At 37.5% G+C, this 21,621-nt stretch overlaps 1 protein-coding gene across 1 annotated transcript in view; it reads right to left on the bottom strand.

The window, feature by feature from the left end:
* Positions 1-21,621, bottom strand: part of SNRK (SNF related kinase) — a 36,246-nt gene that overhangs the window by 4,952 nt on the left and 9,673 nt on the right. Inside the window, exons 3-6 of the mRNA XM_060781853.2 lie at positions 19,487-20,169; positions 6,243-6,384; positions 4,957-5,169; positions 3,019-3,153 (exon numbers count right to left, since the gene is read on the bottom strand). Of these exons, the coding sequence (XP_060637836.2) occupies positions 3,019-3,153; positions 4,957-5,169; positions 6,243-6,384; positions 19,487-20,135 (1,139 nt within the window). The 5' untranslated portion in view covers positions 20,136-20,169. The remainder of the gene's footprint in view (positions 1-3,018; positions 3,154-4,956; positions 5,170-6,242; positions 6,385-19,486; positions 20,170-21,621) is intronic.

Genomic DNA, 21,621 nt, shown 5'->3' with positions numbered 1-21,621 from the left:
AACATGTTCACATCCAAGTATATCAATTTTAAGAGCAGGACAGAACTTTTATAACAATATCTCCAAAAGCTTTTTTGCTTATTTCTTTTAACCAATGAATTTCGTTGGTGAAACCCAGTTTTTCCACATTTTTATAAAGACGTTTTAAGACATAACTATATATGGAAAAGCATAAAATACAAGACCCCCCCCCCTTCTTCTTTTAAGCTAAAGTCACTTACTCTGGAGTAATGAAGCAAAACCTAGGCAGCAATAGACACTCTTAGCTGAAGAAGCCAGAGAAGTAATCAGTGAAGCGCCATGGATTGTCTAAGAAACGCTATGATGCATTCAGCCTAATTTTTTAAAATATCCAGAGTGAGTCCTGAAGCCACTATGAGCTCCTATAATTTTTAAGGAAACTGCTTAAACCTTTCCATGTGGGGCATTATAATGATTCATGAGGAAGTGGCCTTCACTATTAACCTGGAAACTGATCAAAGAAAAAAAAAATCTAGAGATTGAGCCGATGAAAGAGTATGTTTTGATGTTCTAGAGGGAAAGGGACCCCCCTTCCCCGCAAAAAGCGGGGATTGGAGGAGGGAAGAAGCAAGTAATCTTACTGGCTCTCAGGAAGATCACCTGACATAAGCAAACATCAGATATCAGAAAGCCATCGTTTCATCAACAAGAGCAAGACCAAACTGTAGGACACTACGTGTGAGAGGCTAGGCAACAGAGAGCTCCTGTAAATATTTACATACATAGAACAATGAGGACATTATCATCCTAAATTTAACCCCCTGTTTGCAGTAATTTAATTGTTTTTAGTTTTGTGCTATTCCCTCTTTCTTTTTGGTATCTAGTGGTTTTGTTTTCCTGCTTAAGATACATAAAAACTGAATAGTTTATTTCTGTTCACTGTCTTCTTGTCACTATCTTCTTTTTGAGAAGATAGGCAGCCAGTCTCGAACATGAAATTGAAATACCACATTACATCTAGTTTATCAGTTCTTTTCTTCAAGAATTCAATTTCTTAAAATAAAATTGCTTGCTTTTTATAGCCTCAGTGACAGGGCATTTCAGACACTGTAGCATCTTCTAGAACTTCTTGTGCTTCTATGCTATAGTAAGCATTTTTATTTTAGCTCTATTATACCGACTTTAAATAGCCATTAGTCTTTGTGAAGTAACCCTTCCTGATTATACCTTTCAGCTTCTTTTAAATATTTTGCTTTAAAAATCATGTTGTACTTTCTAGTCAATTTACTTTATCATGTCATATGGTCTCCTGCTCTTTCACAAAACGTTGTTACATAATGATGCTGATTTTTTAAACATATCTTTGGCAGCCTCATCCTTTTGCATCTCAAAGTCATCATCAGAATTTTAGTTAGAGGAACCACTGTTCTGAGAATTCTTTATGTGCACTTTTATTATCAAGCATCTTAATTCACCACTGTTAGTTTTAAGGTTTCTAGTATTAACACATGCACACCTATTTTCCTTCTAGATAAGGGATGGTAAACATGTTGCATTCCCTATGTTGCAGGACCACAAGTCCTATCAGCCCTAACTTGGAAAACTAGAGGCGAGGGATGATGGGAGCAGTAATCCCAAAGACAGAGAGCCATACACTTCCCATCCCTACCTTAAAGATTGTATATGTAATTTTCCTCATTTTGTAGTTCACATCTTTAATAACACCACAAGGAAGCACCAGGGACCCACAAGTTGAGAACCACTGCCCTATATTATCACTTATGTCTATACTATTTGAAGGATCACATTCAGATTTTGCGAGCGGCCCTTCTCTTACTCCCACGATCCTGACAGGGATACTTAGTAGGAATATGGGAGAGGGTCTTCATAGTGCTCCACAAAGAAATACCTTTTTACTTCAACAAGAAGTTGCCAGTTACCTTGAGGAAAGGGATTTTAATGGATATAAATAACTTTTAAAGCTCAACTGTATTTTGAGGTTACAGTTTGTTCAATTGTACTTTAACTGGATACAATGCTTGGAAGGAATACTTCTCCATGTATATGGCTGTTATAGAGCACTGAGGTCTGCTGGGGAAGCCCTGCTCAATATCCCCACCAGGTGGAATACATATTCTATGTGAGGACATGGCAGAGCACCTTCCCAGCTATGGCACTCCAGCTGTGAAATGCCTTCCCCTTGGAGACCTAACTGCTGCCAACACTGACTTCTCTTGGGGGCCAAGTAAAAAAAAAGGCTGTTTACAAAAATCCTTTGGAGCCAGACTGATTTACTTTAAAATGCTGATGAACCTGTCTTTATACTGTATTGCCTCTTTAAACTTGAACGCCACTCCAAAATCTGAGGGGGCATAAATATTTTAATTAATAAATAAGTTTTCCATGTTGCATCTAAGAAAAGATTAAACACCAACTACAGACCCTATTTAGCTTTCTTATTCTTGGTGTTGGCAAGTTCTGTGTGTTCTCTATTCATAGAACAGTTGAAAAGCTGATTAATTCTCTACTATAGTTGTAGTCTTCTCAGTGTGAAAAAACAGCTTGGGTGTTGTTTTTCCTATTCCCTAACATTGGGGATTCAATGAAAGAAAGCTGAGAATGTCAACATGCTCACAACTGGGGAAAAGAAAGAGGAACCACTACCTATGAACTTATAATTCCATGACTAAGCTACATGGATATAACTTTAGTCCAGGCATGGTCAAACTTTGGCCCTCTAGGTATTTTGGACTTCCACCGTTCCAAACAGCCAGTAAGCTGACTGGGATTTCTGGGAGCCGAAGTCCAAAATACCTGGAGCATCGAAGTTTGCCCATGCTTGTTCTAGCCTCAAAATACCAGAAGAGGTCACTAGACTTTCATGGGTAAAAGACCTGAAACCAACCCTGATTCACTGCTGAGAAGATACTAACAACATGTAAGCAATGAAACATTATATTCACTTCACAATCTGTTTAAAAATCACAGATGTAAAATTATCAGAATAAAATGACAAATCAATACATTCAATACAAACTGAATACCTGGAATACTCACCTAAACTGAGCTTTGATATTGCTTGGGCTTGCTGATCTGGTTTGTATTTCTTTTTCCTGTTTTTCTCTCAAAATCCGCTCTGCCAGTAAGAAGTAGGTAGCAGTGATGTGATTGTATTTGTTAGTTTCCAGGGCCCTGAAGGGAATAAAATTAAAATGGAACACACATCATACATCAATGGTTTATTGAAACTGGACATACAGCCAAGAGAACTTACAGTGCTCCTAAAAAAATACCAAAGTAGAAATTAATGTTTTTGACATCTTGACAAATGGCTTTCACCCTACTGAGAATTATGCAACCTAATGTAGCAAGTTCAATAATCAGACGGTTATATTAAGAAAAGCATTCAGTAGATTTTCTTGGAATACAGCAATTCACTTCATGCAAGTCTCTGCTTCAATAATAATTTCAGTTTTGCTTTAGCATCTCTAGTTGGCCCTTGGTATTTGCTCAGGTTTGGTCCCTGTGTATACCAAAATCTATCCTATTATATACAGTGGCATTAGTAAAATGGTGTCCTTATATCAAATGGAAAAATTGAGGTATGCTTTTTGGATTTTGAGGGGAATATTTTCAAGCCATGAACGGTTGAATCCATGAATACAGAGGACTAACTATCTAGGAAAGAGTTCTCTCTTCTGTCAGATTCAACATTTTTTGCAAACTGAAAATGTGCAGACATAGTGTAGCAGTGCCCATTTATAATCATGATTATTGGGAGCTGGTCTCCCTTGACTGTCTTCTTGGGAAGGCCCCAGGAAGCTCCATACACAGACTTTCTTTACATTCCTTCCCTCCACCAGGAGATGACACTACTGCTAGCATGGATCTATAGAGGCCAACGCCAAACAGGGATAAAACAAAGGACAGAACCAGTATTTTCTGTCTGAGACAGCCACTGTCTATTCCTTTAAAGCACATTCCTTTAAAGCACATGTATTAAACTCACAGCCCACATTTTATGTGGCCGTACCAATGTTGGGAAACTCCTATATTCCTCATCATTAGTCATTGTGACTCCTGCTGGTGGGAATTGTAATACAATAACATCTGGAAAGCTGCAGTTTGTTCCGCTTAGTCAGGATAAGAAATTTTGAATTTAAGATAAAAGGCTTGTGGATGTGATGTCTGACTTTAAAATGTTCTTTAACCTTCCCCAATCTCAGAGCAATTCCCAGTCCACATGGAGAATAATAAAAAAAAATGATGGGAGTCATTCAATAACATCTAGGGACCCAAACTGGGTAAAAACTAAAGAGCACTGAATACTATGTTTTAAAAAAATTACAGCTGGCCCTCTGTGTCCATGGATTCTCCATCTATGGATTCAATGGCCCCTTGAAGACAACCATAAGGCTGAGGGTAGCCCTTGAGGAAAATGAGTTTGACACTCCTGTTCTAAAGAAAGGAACCTGGATAAAGAACAGGTCACGTAACCATGACTATCATCTCAGATAGAAGAAGATATTGTTTTTTTCTCCTTCTGGAGATCAATTTAACATGTCAGGCAAGTTTGCTGAATGGGTTCAAGGGATGCATATCCTTAACACTGAGAAAGTTGCTCATCAGCTAAAATGGACTCTGAGCCACACTACTTGGCATGAGTTATACCTGTTCAATCATTAGGCATAACAGGAGACAAATAATAAAAACTTCTGTGTGTATTCTTTGAAGAATTTGGCAAGTCAATGGCTTTTATGATGGCTTGTGACAAAGTAGCATCCAATGCTGCCACATTCACTGTCTGGGAATTGAACATATTCATGAATATAGATTATAATCAGACATAAGGTTTTAAAAGAGAAAAAGTTTTACAGGAAGAATTCTGGCAATCATGCAATAGAAATGTCTGTATTCCAGATGTCAAACACATACACAGAGAGAGTTACTTGTAACAAAACTGTAATAATAAAACAATTTAATATGGTTGCTTACTCGACTATGGTATCTCTGTCTGCGATGTCTCCCAGAACCATTCGCTGTATTATGCCGTTGTGTTCTTCCTCTGAAAGGTTTTTGTATGACACTAGAGGAATGTTATATTTTGTTGCAGGTGATGGATCAACTCCCTGTAACCAGGGATGGTTTTCAATTTCTTCTAAAGATGCTCTTCGTTTTGGGTCTCTTTGCAGCATTCGTGTAATTAAACTAGGAATTGAAAAATCACCCCATAAACATATTAGCATCATTATATTATAGCATGTTCTCCTAAAACTGCCATTTCCATACATCCTAGCTGACGTACCTCACTGACATAAAAGGCTGCCCCATACTGCCCCTCCTAATGTCTTGACAGAAATTAAAGGAGTAGTAAATTAAAGGGGTAGAAATGCTGGAAATAAACAAACAAATAAATACTATTCCTTTAGTTTAAAATTAAGCTGCTATATCAAAACATAAATTCATGCAAGAGTGGGGAATGCCAACTTTTTTGTTTAAAAAATAAACAAATATACTTATCTACCATAAATAATATTTTAATTTGTCCCTCAAAGCCCATTTGATCCCCCTTGTATATATGTGATAAAAAGATTAGCATAGGAACAAATGTAAATGTATGGCATATCGTAAGAGGAAACACCATGAAAATCTGCAATGAGGGGTTCTGATGAAAACAGACTTTGTAGAAATAGAAATCATAGTATTTTCCGCTCATTCATTTTTCAGATGACTAATGGAACTGGTGTGGCTAGCCTTGAATGTTTCTTAGAAAAGCAAATAAAATTATAGCAAATGCAAAGCTGCAATTAAGAGGCCAATTAAATCTTTCGTTTCAGACAGCACAATTTATATTTAGCACAATTGAGATGTTAAACCACACATTCTGCCTTAATTCACCAATAAACTATATAGAAAATAACTTAATAAAACAGAATGTTTATAGTCTTCCTGCTTTCCAGCTACCAAAGAATATTTGCCCCTTTCAGGAAATGAGTTACACATGAACAATTATTTAATGAATACAATTTTAAAGAGTTAATAAACAAATTTATACACACTCACACATACACCTTCATTGAACCTGTGTATACTGACAACAACTCTACAGGGTAGGTCATACTGAAAGGCAGTGTCAGTACCTTTTTCACTCAGTGGATCGTATGGATGAGTGGAGATCTAAATTTGGGTTGCCTCAACCCTAAACATCTACCACTTTTTTCTACTGAATTGTTCACATTGTAATTTTCGTTTTAAAACATTTTGTACAGTATTTTACTTACTCTTTACACTCTTTAGACACACGAGATGGCACTGTGTATTTACAGTCCATTATCATAGTCAAAGTTTCACTGTCATTTGCTTCTTGAAAGGGTGGTTGTCCACACACCAACATGTAAAGAATAACACCCAAGCTCCATATATCTGTGAAGGAGGAAATAATACTGAATTTTAATGTTCAGGTTACTCTAACTGTATATGTAAATAAATGTTTTAATTATTCACAACTGAGGATCTACTGACATAAATTAAAAGCAATTTTAAAGATTCATTTCTAAGCAAGAATAGAATCTGCAGGATCACCTCCAGTTAACTGAATCCAAATAAGAGAACGTCTGCTCCAGACCTTGGAGAGGCACTGCCAGATAAAAGAGTGTTAAGGGTGTGACACAGTACCAGGTAGAATCATGTGTTTACTTACAAATGAAAAAGGATTCAGATCAAAATGAAAATTCTTACTAAAAAACTACTGAAATTATATTTGCATGGGTGCTGATTTTAAAAAAAATGCTGATATCAAACCCCATCTACTTCCAAATAAATTGGTTAATTTTGTTTATATACAAATATACTGTTAAATGATGCAACACACTAACATAACAAGTTATCTATTGGTTGAATACAAGATTAAGGAAACTACACTAAGCTGTTGAAATATTTCACAAGGACCACACATTTCACACAACGAGAAAGAACTGGAGGAAATGCACACAGCTGTATGTCTGTTGCCAGCCATTACGCAGTTTCTGCACAACTTTGTATGCATGGAAATGAACTGTCAGCATATCTTCCCTGAGTTCTACTGCAGCTGTATCTTTTTTTAAAAAAGTAATGTGTGAAATAATCAAATTGCCAACCTGACACTTAATTGGAAATTCTATCAAATAATTTTAGGAAGAGGATCCAAATGAGGTCTCCACTAGGTAAGTCAGCAATTTTAAAAATAAAGTATGTACTATAAATGTGATTTAACTCTTCAGGATGAACAGGTTGTATAACTTGCAATGATGACACAAACAAGAATGTAGGGTCCTGTTTATTATTTCAAGTGCTGCTGTTCAGGACCAGTGTACATTCAAATGCTGTTAAAACACACTGATTGGGAAAGAGCTGTTTGAGCAGGATTCTTAGAACCATGACAACCAAGCAGTGTACATGCAGCCTCCTTACATAACATCAAGTCACTACCATGGAAACCAAGCTATGTCACTGACTGTCCCTACCATGCCCGTCACAAATCTACAGAGCAGAGAGCACAGAAGCTAACTTGTATTTATATATGTGGACTATAGAAAAGGATAGCAAATATCATCTCAAAATGAACTGTGTACAAAAATGTGAAGTACCTATTCCACAATGGAGACCAAGGCCCCTTCCATACAGGTGAATAAAATCCCACATTATCTGCTTTGAACTGAAATATATGGCAGTGTGGACTCAGATAACCCAGTTAAAAGCAGATATTGTGGGACTTTCTGCCTTGATATTCTGTGTTATATGACTGTGTGGAAGAGTCCCAAGTCAATCACAGTGCAGGAACAAACTATCCTTTCTAGAGGCTTTATGGAAGTGGATTTTCTACTGTGTTTTGAAATTGTTATGAGCTTTCTCAATTGCAAGATCTTTAAAACCAAAGATATGAAGATCGGGACCATATTTCTTGGGGATTTAAGCTCCACAAGAGGTACATTTTTTAAAGGAAGCCAATGATGTCATTGAAAGCGACACCACTAACCAAACCATGAAGCCAAAAAGCCTATTACCAAAGTCAGAAAATCCATAGCAAAACCTTAAGTCACAAGTCCAAAACCAAGCCAAAATTGTAGTCCAAGAGAAGATAGAAAACAAGGCCAAGATAAAAAAAAAATCGATATGCTCAGCAGTATTCATTTGTCGAGGCTAACAAAACGGGATTGGGGGTTTAAGTAGGAATTGTGTTGGTCACATGTACCAGTGGAGGGGGGACTACCCACAAAACATTTACATACAACAGATTTATAAAGTTCTGAACAATGCGTTGTGTTGTTGTTGTTGTTCATTCGTTCAGTCATTTCTGACTCTTCGTGACCTCATGAACCAGGCCATGCAAGAGCTCTCTGTCGGCCGTCACCCCTCCCAGTTCCTTCAAGGTCAATCCAGTCACTTCAACTATGCCATCCATCCATCTTGCCCTTGGTTGGCCCCTCTTCCTTTTTCCTTCCATTTCCCCAGCATAATTGTCTTTTCTAAGCTTTCCTTTCTTCTCATGATGTGGCCAAAGTACTTCATCTTTGCCTCTACTATCCTTCCCTCCAATGAGCAGTCGGGCTTTATTTCCTGAAGTATGGACTGGTTGGATCTTCTCGCAGTCCAAGGCACTTCCCTGGGGAAGGCAGTGGCAAACCACCCCAATATTCTTGCCAAGAAAACTAAATGGACCAGTACAACAATGCAGTGTACAGGAACAAATAGACTCATTTATGCGAATCACAGAGACCATGAAGAAGAATGAATAAATCATATTATTAGTTTGCTAGTGATCTTGCAAACTCAAGGATTTTGCTAATAAACCCTATGGGCTTATTTCAACCCCCCCCCCCCCCCCCCCCGTCTAGAGAAGTATGCTTGGTAAACATTCCCAGAAGGATTTTCAAGGGAAGACTTGTAAATAACACATTCACAATAGGCTTGTTCATTGATCTTCCTCATAAATCCACATGCTGATCTTAATATCATACAGAAATTCCCCACATATCATGGAGGTTAGCAGTAGTACTGGTATTATAATGCATCCTTCAAACATCAAAAATTGCACAACTGAACTGGCCAAGATTAAGGTCACATATTATTGATCCCCATGTGTTTCACAATAAGAAAGCAGGCAGCTCACCCTCCACCCCACCTACCTTCATACCAAAAATGTTCTTCATGCTAGTCTCTTCTGATTTCTATCAGAAAACTTCCAAGGAAGCTTTCTTTTTGGGACAGTTCAACATATACACATGGTTTCCTAGTATCATCTGCAGACACACATCCCTTACACCACCTCCTCTCTCTAATTAATGCACGAACTGCAATGCAGTAAATGGGGCTGGCGGGAGACAGATGTTCAAAGCAGGTAGTGCTAATGTGGGAGATTGTGGGCTTGTGTGGTCTTGTCTACTTTGTTCCTTTACCAGGCAAGACCATAGAGTTTATTAATCAGATGCAGGTGTAATGTGGTTGTGCAGAGGGTAAATCTACTGTAATACATAACACAGAGGTGACTTGTATATGACAATTTAAATCTACACCTGAGTTACTACAGATCAGGAGATGATACCACTTTGATGGCTGAAAGCAAAGAGGAGTTGAGGAGCCTTATAACCAAGGTGAAAAAATGAAAGTGCAAAATCTAGGTTGCAATTAAACACAAAAAAGCCAAGATTATAGCAACCAGACTGATGGAAAACTGGCAAATAGAGAAAATGTGGAGGCAATGACTGACTTTGCATTTCTATGCATGAAGATTACTGCAGACGCAGACTGCAGCCAGGAAATTAGAATTACTTCTTGGGAGGAGAACAGTGACCCATCTCGATAAAATAGTGAAAAGTAGACATCACACTGACAACAAAGGTCCGCATAGTTAAAGCACTAGTATTCCCCGTAGTAACCTATCAAATCAGTCCATACTCCAGGAAATAATGTCCGACTGCTCACTGGAGGGAAAGATATTAGAGGCAAAGATGAAGTACTTTGGCCAAATAATGAGAAGACAGGAAAGCTTGGAGAAGATAATGATGCTGGAGAAAAGGAAGGAAAAAGGAAGAGGGGCCAACCAAGGGCAAGATGGATGGATGTTATCCTTGAAGTGATTGGCTTGACCTTAAAGGAGCTGGGGGATGGCAACGGCCAACGAGGAGGTCATGAAGAGTCAGAAGTGACTGAACAAATAAAGAACAACAGATCAGGAACTCTGTACTTAGGGTAAGTAGGGAAGCCATTTTTATTACTGCTACTTCTGTGGTTGATAGCATACCACAGTAAGCTTGAAACTTCTCCTGATCTACTGGAAGTCATGTAAAATATCTATAGATCTACCATCTGCTCAATAGACTAGCCTTACAACCCACCGTATATTATATACAGCAAAGATTTGTCTCTACTTAATGCTGTCTTAAACATGGGGCATCAAAAGTTATATTATTCGTTTTAACTATTTTCTAGTGAATCTTAGACCAAACATTGTATAGCTATTACTTCTATAAAAACATGTGCTTCTTACTATGGTACCCCCTTAAGGTATTCCCTAAATAAAATTAACATAGAATCACAGTTGGAAGGAGTGCAAAAACTCTAGCTAGATTTTTGCATTCGTTTCAGCCCAATTTTCTAGTTGATCAAAGTATTTCTGAATCCAGTTACTGTATTCCAATGTGTTAGCTACCTCTCCAAGTTTTGCATTTGCAAACTTGATTGTATTTGCAAACTCTAATGCAAATACTAAGCTTTATTCATATCTAATTTATTATTTTCCAAGCTTCCAGTTACACTTGTTATTTAATAAATCCAAAACATAATTTTTACATGCTGTAAACTTTTACATACTATAAATTTTAAAGAACTACGAGCTACCACTACTTGTAGAGAACATCTTCCCACAGTCAGTCCTATCTACATCCGCTTTGGTGTTCTGCAGGTTCTGATTATGTTCGCACTCTTTCCTGCCCCTACCCTTTCTGGCACAGAGGATGACACGTGAAGCAGTGGATTTCCTGTCTGAACTGCTGGTGCTGAATGCTTGATCTGTAAGAACTAAACCAAGTGTTATGCCTTTCATGACAATACAGGCACAATCAGGAATAGAACTGCAAAAACCACAAGGGCAGAAAAATAAGAGATCCAAGGAAGCAGGATGCTGAATGAAAAATAAAACACAATTTTTTAGGTTCATCGCAAAGAAGTTTAGTATGTTGACACACTATGTGTTTCTATGTTTATAACATTTATTCTCTTCAATGTGATACGAAAAACCTTGATTATTCCAACATGTATATAGTCTGGACAGGCATCGCCAATAAAAAAAAAATCTGGCAAATGTCATTTGTTTTCATATTCATATTGCTCATTTGTTTTCATATTCAAAACTCTTTTCTGACATGGAATCACTGAATAAAGTTTTATTATAATTTAATGAAGCAATTAGAGTACATGGTGGGTTTATTTCAAAAAGGTTACAGGGCAGTTTTTAAACAGATTCCTTGGGGAAAAGTGGACATGAGGTGGAGAATAACCCTATGATAATGAACATGAGATGTGCTAATAATACAAAGTGGAACATGGTAGCAGCAAGCAGAGAGCATAAAACAGACCATGATGGCAAGTCATAGAAGCCAGTGGGATAGAGTTGCATCTGAATACAAACTCTATAAGGAGGACTCAGAAGGGCATAATGGGGACACTGTCACAATATCAGGAAGAAATCAACAGAAATTTCAAAGGAAGCAAACCTCTCTAGAGATTTGTTGTGCCCATAGTGGCTTCAATAGTTTTTTACATTTCAATTCATTTAATTACAAAAAAATCTCTACAATTCATATAGTTATTTCTTCTTTCCCCTGTTCTGCTATCAGTTGTGCTCCCCATCTCCGGAGTCCTTTTTTTTTCTTTATGATCCCACAGGAAATATATCTGCCCTGAACACAAACTCTCAGTGCTATAAGCAAATGCTCCATGCCATTCTCCTTGATGGAGAATATAATCAAATGTTATATCAAAGTCCATAATTTTGGTCATAATACCTGCCCTCGACTTATAAGGCGTGGCTTATATTCAAGTATATACAATATACACTTGATATTTTTTAGCTTTAATTGGTTTTTTTCCCATTAATTTTATCATGCTTTTCACAAATTTACTCAGAACAGATGTTAAGCACATTATTCCATAATGCCTTAGGCCCCTTTGGAAATGGTATTACAATGGCTGATTTTCTGTTCTGTGATACAAAGGCCAATTCTGGATACGTTTTTAATATTCTTGTTAGATGAGCAATTTCAAATTATCTTATGTCCAAACATTGGCGTAGAAACCATCAAAAGCAGGTGTTATTGTTTTTGTAATTTGTTCATAAGGCCCAGAATGGCATAGTTCTTGAGCTTTCCAAATATTTCATGTTAGTGACACACTTTTTATACATGCATCTTTTGCGACACAGTAATTCAATTTTACTAGCAAGTTGGAGGTTAAAACAATTCCTTATAAAAGAAACATACAGAAACATACATTTTAACAATGAAATGTATGGGAACATAACATACGCATTGTAGGATAATAACATACATTCCCAAGATTTTAGTCATTTCTTTATCTTTGCACGGCACACCTACTAACACATTGCAACACACAATTTGGAAAGTTCTAAAGACAAATATTAAATATTCTACTTTTCTGCAGTGTCTTAATCATCCTCCATCAGACCTTTAATTCCCTATCTAATGGGCTAATTGCCTCCTCATTTGTGAAGTGAGAAATTTGGCATGCCTTGACTCAGGAACTCACAACCTCAGCATTTCTTGGAGTGCGAAAGTAAATAGCACAGAGCCAATGGGTTGTCTGTCAAACAGGGCCAGATGGGAATAGAGAAACAGCTAAGTCTAGGAATTGATGAGAGGAGTTAGATGTGAGAAAGAATTCTGCTTTGGTGGGAACTGAGAGTGGTAAAAATGTTCAGGGGGGAAGACTACTTTGTTTTAATTCAATACACGGAATGCTGTATGGAACTGTAATGGTAGATCAGTGGTTCCAAGCCTGTGCTCCATGGAGCCCTAAGGGCTTTGCATGCACTTTCCAGAGAATCTGGAGCCACTCCAGGAAAATAAAATAAATAAAAATTCAATGAAATTAAAGAATAAGAAACAAGTGGAATCAAAATATAAAAACTAGAAATTACACTCTGAATGGAAATTTGCCAAGTTGAATTCCATGCCTCCTCTAGAAGGATACTTGGTTGCCATTAGCTCCAAAATTATTGCAGCACGATACAGACAGATGACAGGGCTGAGTGGGGTTTCATCAAAGTTTCATCAGATGAGCTAATGATTAAAAAAAAAAAAAAACGATAACCAAGCAATCAACTTCAGAGTTTGTATGTCAGAAGTCCTTTCCACAAAAAAAACCCAGTTATGAATCTGCAACACACTCAATCATTGTTTGAAAAAAACCACAGAAGTGGGGCTGTGGGGGAAAAGCCTCCCCCAAATAAAACCCAAAAATAAGAAGAAAGTTAATTGAATAGGGGATTCACAGAAACAAATGATGGTCAACCCCTCTGTATGATTTGGGAAAATGTGTTGACCAACAGTTCCATGTTTCCTGCTAAACTGCGGCATCATTTTGAGGAAAAGCATCCTGAGTTGAAAGATAAACCACCTAATTTTTTTCAAGAGGAGATGCAATGAAATTTTGGCTTCATAGAAAATTATGATGACACTTGCTAAAACTAAATGAAAAAGTCCTGGAAGCTTCCTACCTATCCTAATAAGTTACAGTAAAATTCAAGCTGGTGAGGCTCATACTATGGCATTACTGCGGGTAAACTGTAGATATATGCACTGATGGTTCTAAGGCAATGATTGGTCACAATGCAGAAGTCATTGTCAAAATTAAAGATAAGGCAAAGAAATATACCAGCGGCCATTGCATTCTTCATAGACACGTGCTAGTCTCAAGAAAAAATGCCTTCTGAGCTTATGATTGTGTTGAATGAGGCAATAAAAATAATACACTATATAAAACTGCAACCTCTTAAAAGCAGACTCTTCAAACTGATGTGTGAAGATATGGGAAGCCACCATGAGTCCTTCCTGCTGCACACTGAAGAAAGTTGGTTCTCTCAAGGAAAAGCGTTGACATATTTGATAGAACTACGTGCAAAGGTAGCAGCAGTTTTGATGGACCACAATGCTCTATTGGTGACAGTTTTAAATGATGAAGACTGAATGTGCAAACTGGTGTTTTTGGCTGACATTTTTAGCAAAATGAACAAAATGAATCTATCATTGCAAGGAAACTGCCACAGTTCTTGATGCAAACAAGAATGATGTTTTCTTTTAAGAGGACACTTGTGTATTGGTTGGAGTACGTGGAAAGGGGACATATCAATTGCTTCTTTCTTACAAAAAGATGCTTGAATGAAAATAACATCAAGATTCAAGGGGAAAAAACCAGAAAAATGTTCAGACGCATCTCAAAGCTTTAAAAGAGTTGTTTGAACATTGTTTTCCGACAGCTCAAGAGAAGTTGCTTGATGACTTTAAATGGGTACTGAATGTGTTCAGAGTGAACAAAAAACCACCCGGCTTAAATTCAGCAGAACACAAGGTCCTCATAGATTTGACATCTCACAGCAAACAAAGACTTTCATTTCAAAACCAAAGTCTATCAGTGTTTGGCCTGCATTACAAGATGAATTCAAAATCTTGTCTGAGAAACCAAAATTAGTACTGCTGCTTTTCTCAACTACCTATCTCTGTGAAGCGGTGTTGTCCGCCTATAAAGGTACCAAAACAAAAAACAGAAACCACTTAAATGTAGAGCTAGACATTTGCCTGTAATTATGATCAATTGAACCTGAAATAAGAAAACTGTACACAAAAAACCCCAACAACCACAGGTGTTTCATTAAACATTTATACACTATTTATATTATGTAGTAATTTAGGCATACAGTTGTACTACAGCGCACTTTAGTTCTGTTCAATGTAAATGGTTTGATTTATTAAATTTTTATTTATGGCCAAGTTTTGGCAATATTTACTTATTTAATTTGGGCTTTTATACCCCGTCCTATCTCAACCTCCGCAGAGGGACTCAGGACGGCTAACAAATTGGCACCCCATGGCGCCCACATCAGAAACATAAAATACACAATTTAACGGCAATATAATAACAATATAAAACAGTATAAACAGTATAAAACAATATAAAACAGTATAAAAACAATCAATAAGTCAGTGGTCACCGGTTTAAATCATCTTCTAAGGGCAGTCCATCAGTTCTATATAAGTCAACACGTCAGGAAGTCAGCCTAAGCTACAAAGGCCAGATCCCATAGCCAGGATTTTACTTGATTCCAGAAGGTCAAGAGGGATGGAGCGGATCTAATCTCACTTGGGAGGGAGTTCCACAGCCAGGGGGCCACCACAGAAAAGGCCCTGTCCCTTGTCCCCACCAGCCGCGATTGCGACAATAGGGGAACAATGAGCAGGGTGTCCCCAGATGATCTTAGGGCCCTAGATGGATCGTAGCGGGAGATACGTTCAGACAAGTAACCTGGGCCAGAACCATTCAGGGCTTTATAGGCCAAAGAAATGAGCAAATGCTTCGCAGCGGGCTGCCGAGTCGACAGGGAACCTGTTTTGCAAAGCGGGGTTCAACAACCCTCTGACTACTCGGAACAGCTCAGTTGGACGGTTCTTTGCAGATGCAATATTAGCGGAATAAAAGGAGTTTTTTGCGGATTCTATTGCCATGTCATATGCCCTTAGATAAAGGCATAGGCGTGCTCGGCTAGACTTGCTAGGTTTTTTCCGCCACATGCACTCTAGTCTCCTCTTTGTTCGCTTCATCGCTGCCAACTCCTCAGAAAACCAAGGAGATGGTTTAGCTCGGCTACTTAAGAGGGGACGTTCTGGATCAATCGTGTCTCTTGCCCTGGCCAACTCCCCATTCCAGAGGGTGACCAGAGTGTCAACAGGATCACCTACCGAGGTGACGGGAAAGTCCCCATGAGCCGTTAGGAATCCATCCGGATCCATAAGCCTCCTGGGGTGGACCATCTTAATGGGTCCCCCACCCCTGCAGAGGTTAGGGGGCGCAGTGAGTATACCATGTGTATTTGTAATAGTTGAGAATAAATTGTGATAGTATGATAAATTTCAAAGTTTTTAAAATACAATTTCTTTGCATAGATTTTGCACAGTTGTTTATATATCTCTTTACATTACATTACCTTACTATCTTTCCCCTCCTCTTCCCTCGTAACATTACTTCTAAACACCATTAACTTGTAATACAAAGAATTGGCCTAAGAGCCTCTGCCTTAGAAATTGATTATAAAAGGGGCTCCCCAAGTCAAAAAGGTTGATAGGTGATTTAATTTATATGTTACATAACAGGTTTTACTGTTTTGTTATTTGCCTCTGCACCAAGGTATCTTCATTTAAGAATTAATAAGGAAAGTTAGTCACACATTACAAAACTGAGCCCACTGATAAACACATCTGCCTATCCAGAATAAACATCACACTGTGTCCTAAAAACCATTCAGGAAGGAGATTTTAAGGACATACAATCCAGACAGTATCCAAGGACTGGAGCTATAAAGCCCATCTGAAGAGGAGATACATCACAGTAGCCTACTTCTGATATATTCAGGAAATATATGACTGGTATTCTTTTGGCAAAATGCTCCCCAAATTCTTTATATATATTGTTATTGTTGACTGATGGGACAAGACTTTATTTGGACAAGACTTCCATTTTCTGAAGGAAGTCTTGTTGTCTCCACCCATTAAACCATCCTTTTCAATTTGGCAGTATCATTCCTGATGTTACCTCATTCTAATGAGGTATACAGTACCTCATTCTAATGCTTGTTCCAGTTTAGCCAGCTCACTTGGGTTTAAATCTTGTATCATAGCAGTTTTCTTAGTTATTAATTTCATATTCAGCAACAACTCTATGGTTACCTTCAATTGAAAGCTGACCACAGAATCCCTGTGGAGAACCTAATGATGCCTAGAGATAGAATGTTAATCAAATTTGCAAATAATCAAAACCATAAAAGTCTAACTCACAAATGTACTTAAATTCTCTAAATATACTAAGGATTTTCATAATACAACATAAAAACTTAGTAGAAAACAGTAGCACAGAACAAGTTTAAAACACTTTATGAGATGGAAAACCTACTGACCTTCAAACAACTAAGTATTCTATCAGTCAGAGGCTCTTCCTCATCAATATAATTGATTTTATTGCTTTTCCCTACAGTAATTGAAATTACTCTTTTCCACAAAAACCATCTTTAGGGTAGAAATCTCAATCTCTTACTACACCTTCTAATTTACTTCTCTACCTGGCTTTTGTGTTTCCACACCATAATTGTTGCCAGTGCCAACACAGGGGTTTCTTGGCAAGATTTGTTCAGAGGGGGTTTGCCATTGTCTTCCTCTGAGGTTGAAAGTGACTTGACCAAGGTAACCTAGTGAATTTCCATGGCTGACCAAGGATTCAAATCCTAGTCTTCAGATCTATAATCAACTTATACTAAACACTATGAATGATGTTAACAAAACAAAAAAACCTAAGATCTGTAAAAACCCATGTAGTACCTGTTCTTCCAGAGAAACTGAAAAATACTAGCAAAATAACAAGAAAATTGATTCAATATTATTAATTCATCAACAATTTACATTTGCCTGTTGAATTAGCCCAATGATCAACAATGCACTCAAGAGGCATGTCCCCTTGAATTCTATTCCTGGTTAAGCCTGATCAAGGAAACTCTCACAAAGTTTCTAGACTGCTTTAAATATTTTTCCAGAAGAAAAATCACCCAACCACCAACAAAACATGCCCAATATCTTATTTGCTCTTCAATACAGATTGGTTCAAAACCTGGACATGAAAACTAGAAGTGGTCAGTTCCAGGGTGCATTTTTTGCTAAAAATCAGGAGTCACAGTCCTTCATGTGATGAAAATTGTTTCACATCACAGTTGCCCCCTCTTACAGAGGTCATCACTCCATTGCTCTATGAACAAAATGTCCTTATATTAGAGCAACAGAGTGGCAACTTTGGAGGAAAAACATCTTCCAGGCATTAACTGTTTATGGGTTCACCTTGACAGAACATGTGTTGTTTTAGTGGTGGATTTCAGTTCTGTATGAATTGTGCTCTTTCCCAAGGTTCAAAAAATATTTGGATACTGCAGACTCTTTTGAGTTCTTTCCCACCCCATTCTTTTTCTCCCCCTTTAAAAGATATTTAAAATACACAACTATATTTCCTATGTAGTTCAGCTTCTATAGTTCATAACAGAAGCTTATTTCTGTTCATGTGAAAACATTTCTTCATGGTGTAGGCTGAGATGATATGGTACCATGAGCCAAATGATTACTGCACTGTTCAGAAAGACAACATTTCAGCTTGCTGTTATTGTATGGAGAGTATTTTTTTAAATCACAAGTCTTTGGAGGAGACAGAGCATGGCAATTCCAAACCAAAAGTACATCTGGAAACAGAGGAAAAAGTCAAGAAGCAGGTGAAGAATCTGGCACAAGCAAATGCCCCCAAATGAGCCAAAATGAGTTGCCTATTAACCATACCACTAAAGTTTATCCCCCTAAAAAGGCATGAGAAAAACATAACACAATTTGGAGGTGGAGCCAACATGAAGAGACACTGAGCACCTGAGAATAGTGTAGCACACATTGCTCACAGTGGCTGTATGGAAAAACCTTACTTCTCCCTCCACTGAAGTTATTACTCCTCTCTTTTCTCCTATATTTATTATCTCCTAGTTTAAAAAAGCATGGTTTAAAGAATGAAATAAAATTATCAATGAATTTCTGGATGCAGATATCAAAATAGGAAATGGTGTGTATGTGTGTGCAGAAAGTTCTCTTCACCTAAGAGCAGATGTGGAGGTATAGGTCCAATAATTAAATTAACGCTTGATTAACTTGTTGACTACATTAATTGTTGTAAACACAAGTATTATGGAGAACTTTTATATAGGCTAAGTTACTTTCATTGCGGAGCTCTACAAAATGTCCCTGCTTTTTCAAGGCTACTTATACCCCAGAACATCTAGCTGTATATTATATATATATATATATATATATATATATATATATACACATACACACACATACACACACATACACACACACACACACACACACACACACATACATACACACACACACACAACTTGACATGATTTAGGAACAGGACAAATATTAGATATACAATTTTTACACCATTTACATTTTTCACATCAACATACAAATGTATGCAAGTGAGCTGAGCCCACCATTATGAAATTCTTGTCAATATTTTAGAGCAGCAAGCTCCTATTAATGTCAACATGTACTTTAATGCTACTATACTAACAGTGTGAAGTGTCCTTCTAGGGATCATTATATAATTTATCCATCATACTATCAATTCTGATAGCTCAGTTTGAAAACAAAAGAACATCTGAAATTTGACTTACCCACAGCAGGTGCATCATATTCATCCCCAAGCAGAATCTCAGGAGCAGAATATGCAAGGGATCCACAACTTGTGGTGAGTTTCTTCCCAGGTTGAAATTTGTTACTGAAGCCAAAATCAGTCAATTTCACAAGTCCTTGCTTTTCAAAGAACACAACATTCTCTGGTTTTAAGTCTCTGTGAACTACATGCAGTTTATGACAGTAGGATATTGCATGAACAATCTGAGCAAAGTACTTCTTTGCCAGGTCTTCATTAAGACCATCTTCATGTTTCATGATGTAATCAAACATATCTCCTCCATCACCAAGTTCTAATATCAGGTAAAGTTTGGTCTGAGTGTCAATAACTTCATACAGACGAACAATATTAGGATGCTGCACTAGTTTCATGCATCTAACTTCTTGGAAGAGATGTCCTGTGGCCAGAGTATCTAGCTTGGTCTTGTCAATTACTTTCACTGCTACTTTTTCACCTGTAAATACATGTCTAGCAAGTTTGACAACAGCAAAATGCCCTCTACCTAAGGTTTTATCCAAATCATATAATCCAGCAATTTTTCCATCATAACCTCGTTTGAAACCAGCCATGCTTCTCCAAGTATAAATATTGAAGCTTTTGGAAACTGGTATCTTCTCATATAAGAACATGAGATGCTCCACCCATTTTCACTGCCAAAGGCACCTGTAAATCAAAAAGAAAAGTAATTACAAAATGTAAATTTATTTATAGCCAAGTAGTTCCACAAATATAAAGTTGTAGTTCAGGACTTTTCTGCACAAGCAATCTCACATAGTTTTTCTTCACAAAAACTGAAGTTTCTATTCAACCAGCAGCATGTGTTTTTCTCAATAGTTTTCAAGGACTTTCTTGAACCTGGAAGAAAACTACTGAAATAACTTGCTAATTTCTTTGAGAATTAAATTAGTAAATATTTACATCCCTTAATACTATATACGATCCTTGACAGCTGCTGGGATTTGATTCCAGGATCTCCCCCTGCCAACCACTGTATTAAATCCATGGATTATCAAGTCCCATAGACAATGGCATAGTAAAATGAATCCCTTACATAAAATGGCAAACAACTCAAATGAGCGCTGGACAGAATCTGAGGATTTGTGAAATTACAGGAAACTACAGTAGGGTATGTCTAAACTCAACATAGTACTTGGTGCCTAACCAAGTCAATATTACTTTTTTTGGATTCTCTTTCCTCTCCCTCCAAATATTGCATGAATACAAAATGAGCATATGGGTATATTTTACATGCCGGAATACCATAAATTGGTAACGGTGTCCTAAATGCAATTTAGGTAAAGCTAATGAAAATATATTTCTGTAACCACTAATTTAATACAGCTAATCATTAGTTAATGGGACAGCAGTAATTTGGAAGAGAAGATTGGTAGTCCTGACATGTTAGATCACTCAAAATCCCGGGAGAGGCGGATGAGCTCCCTCTATTGGCTCCAGCTCCTCATGCGGGGACAAGAGAGAAGCCTCCCACAAGGATGACAAAACATCAGAAATCATCCGGGCGTCCCCTGGGCAACGTCCTTGCAGACGGCCAATTCTCTCACAACAGGAGCGGTTGCTCCTGACACGACAAAAAAAAAAAAAAAACTCAAAAATACAATTTTCTAAAACTTCCTGGGAAGACTAAGCAGTCAATATGTCAATGTATCTTGCTTCCAAATTATACAGTACACTGGAAATCTATATTCTACCTCTCATTTGTATGAGTAGCAAAGTTTCCATGATTAGAAGTCTGTCCTAAATTGTTTCAAATTGAAATTCTTAGCATGCATATGTGATTGTAATGTTGACAAAGAAGTTAAACAATTACATGCACAGTCAGACTGATCATAGCAACTAAACAGTGTCAGCCTTGGTTAATACTTCAGTGGGAGACTGTCTATAAATACAAGGTGATACAACCTATATCTTTAAAAAAACTGATAAAATCACCTCTGAGAATTCCTTGCCTAAGAAAACCCTATAAAATGTGTAGGGTTGGCATAAGCCAACACACAACTTGAAGGGATATATACATACATGTATGCTAGCTAATGCATTCAGCACTTCCTCAACAACTTCAAGTAACATCAACATTCATGACTTGTGCAGCTATAA

The sequence above is a fragment of the Anolis sagrei genome, chromosome 6 (assembly GCF_037176765.1).
Source record: "Anolis sagrei isolate rAnoSag1 chromosome 6, rAnoSag1.mat, whole genome shotgun sequence".
Taxonomy (NCBI): domain Eukaryota; kingdom Metazoa; phylum Chordata; class Lepidosauria; order Squamata; family Dactyloidae; genus Anolis; species Anolis sagrei.
Note: the sequence above shows the minus strand (reverse complement) of the source record. Positions and strands in the feature narration are given on the sequence as shown.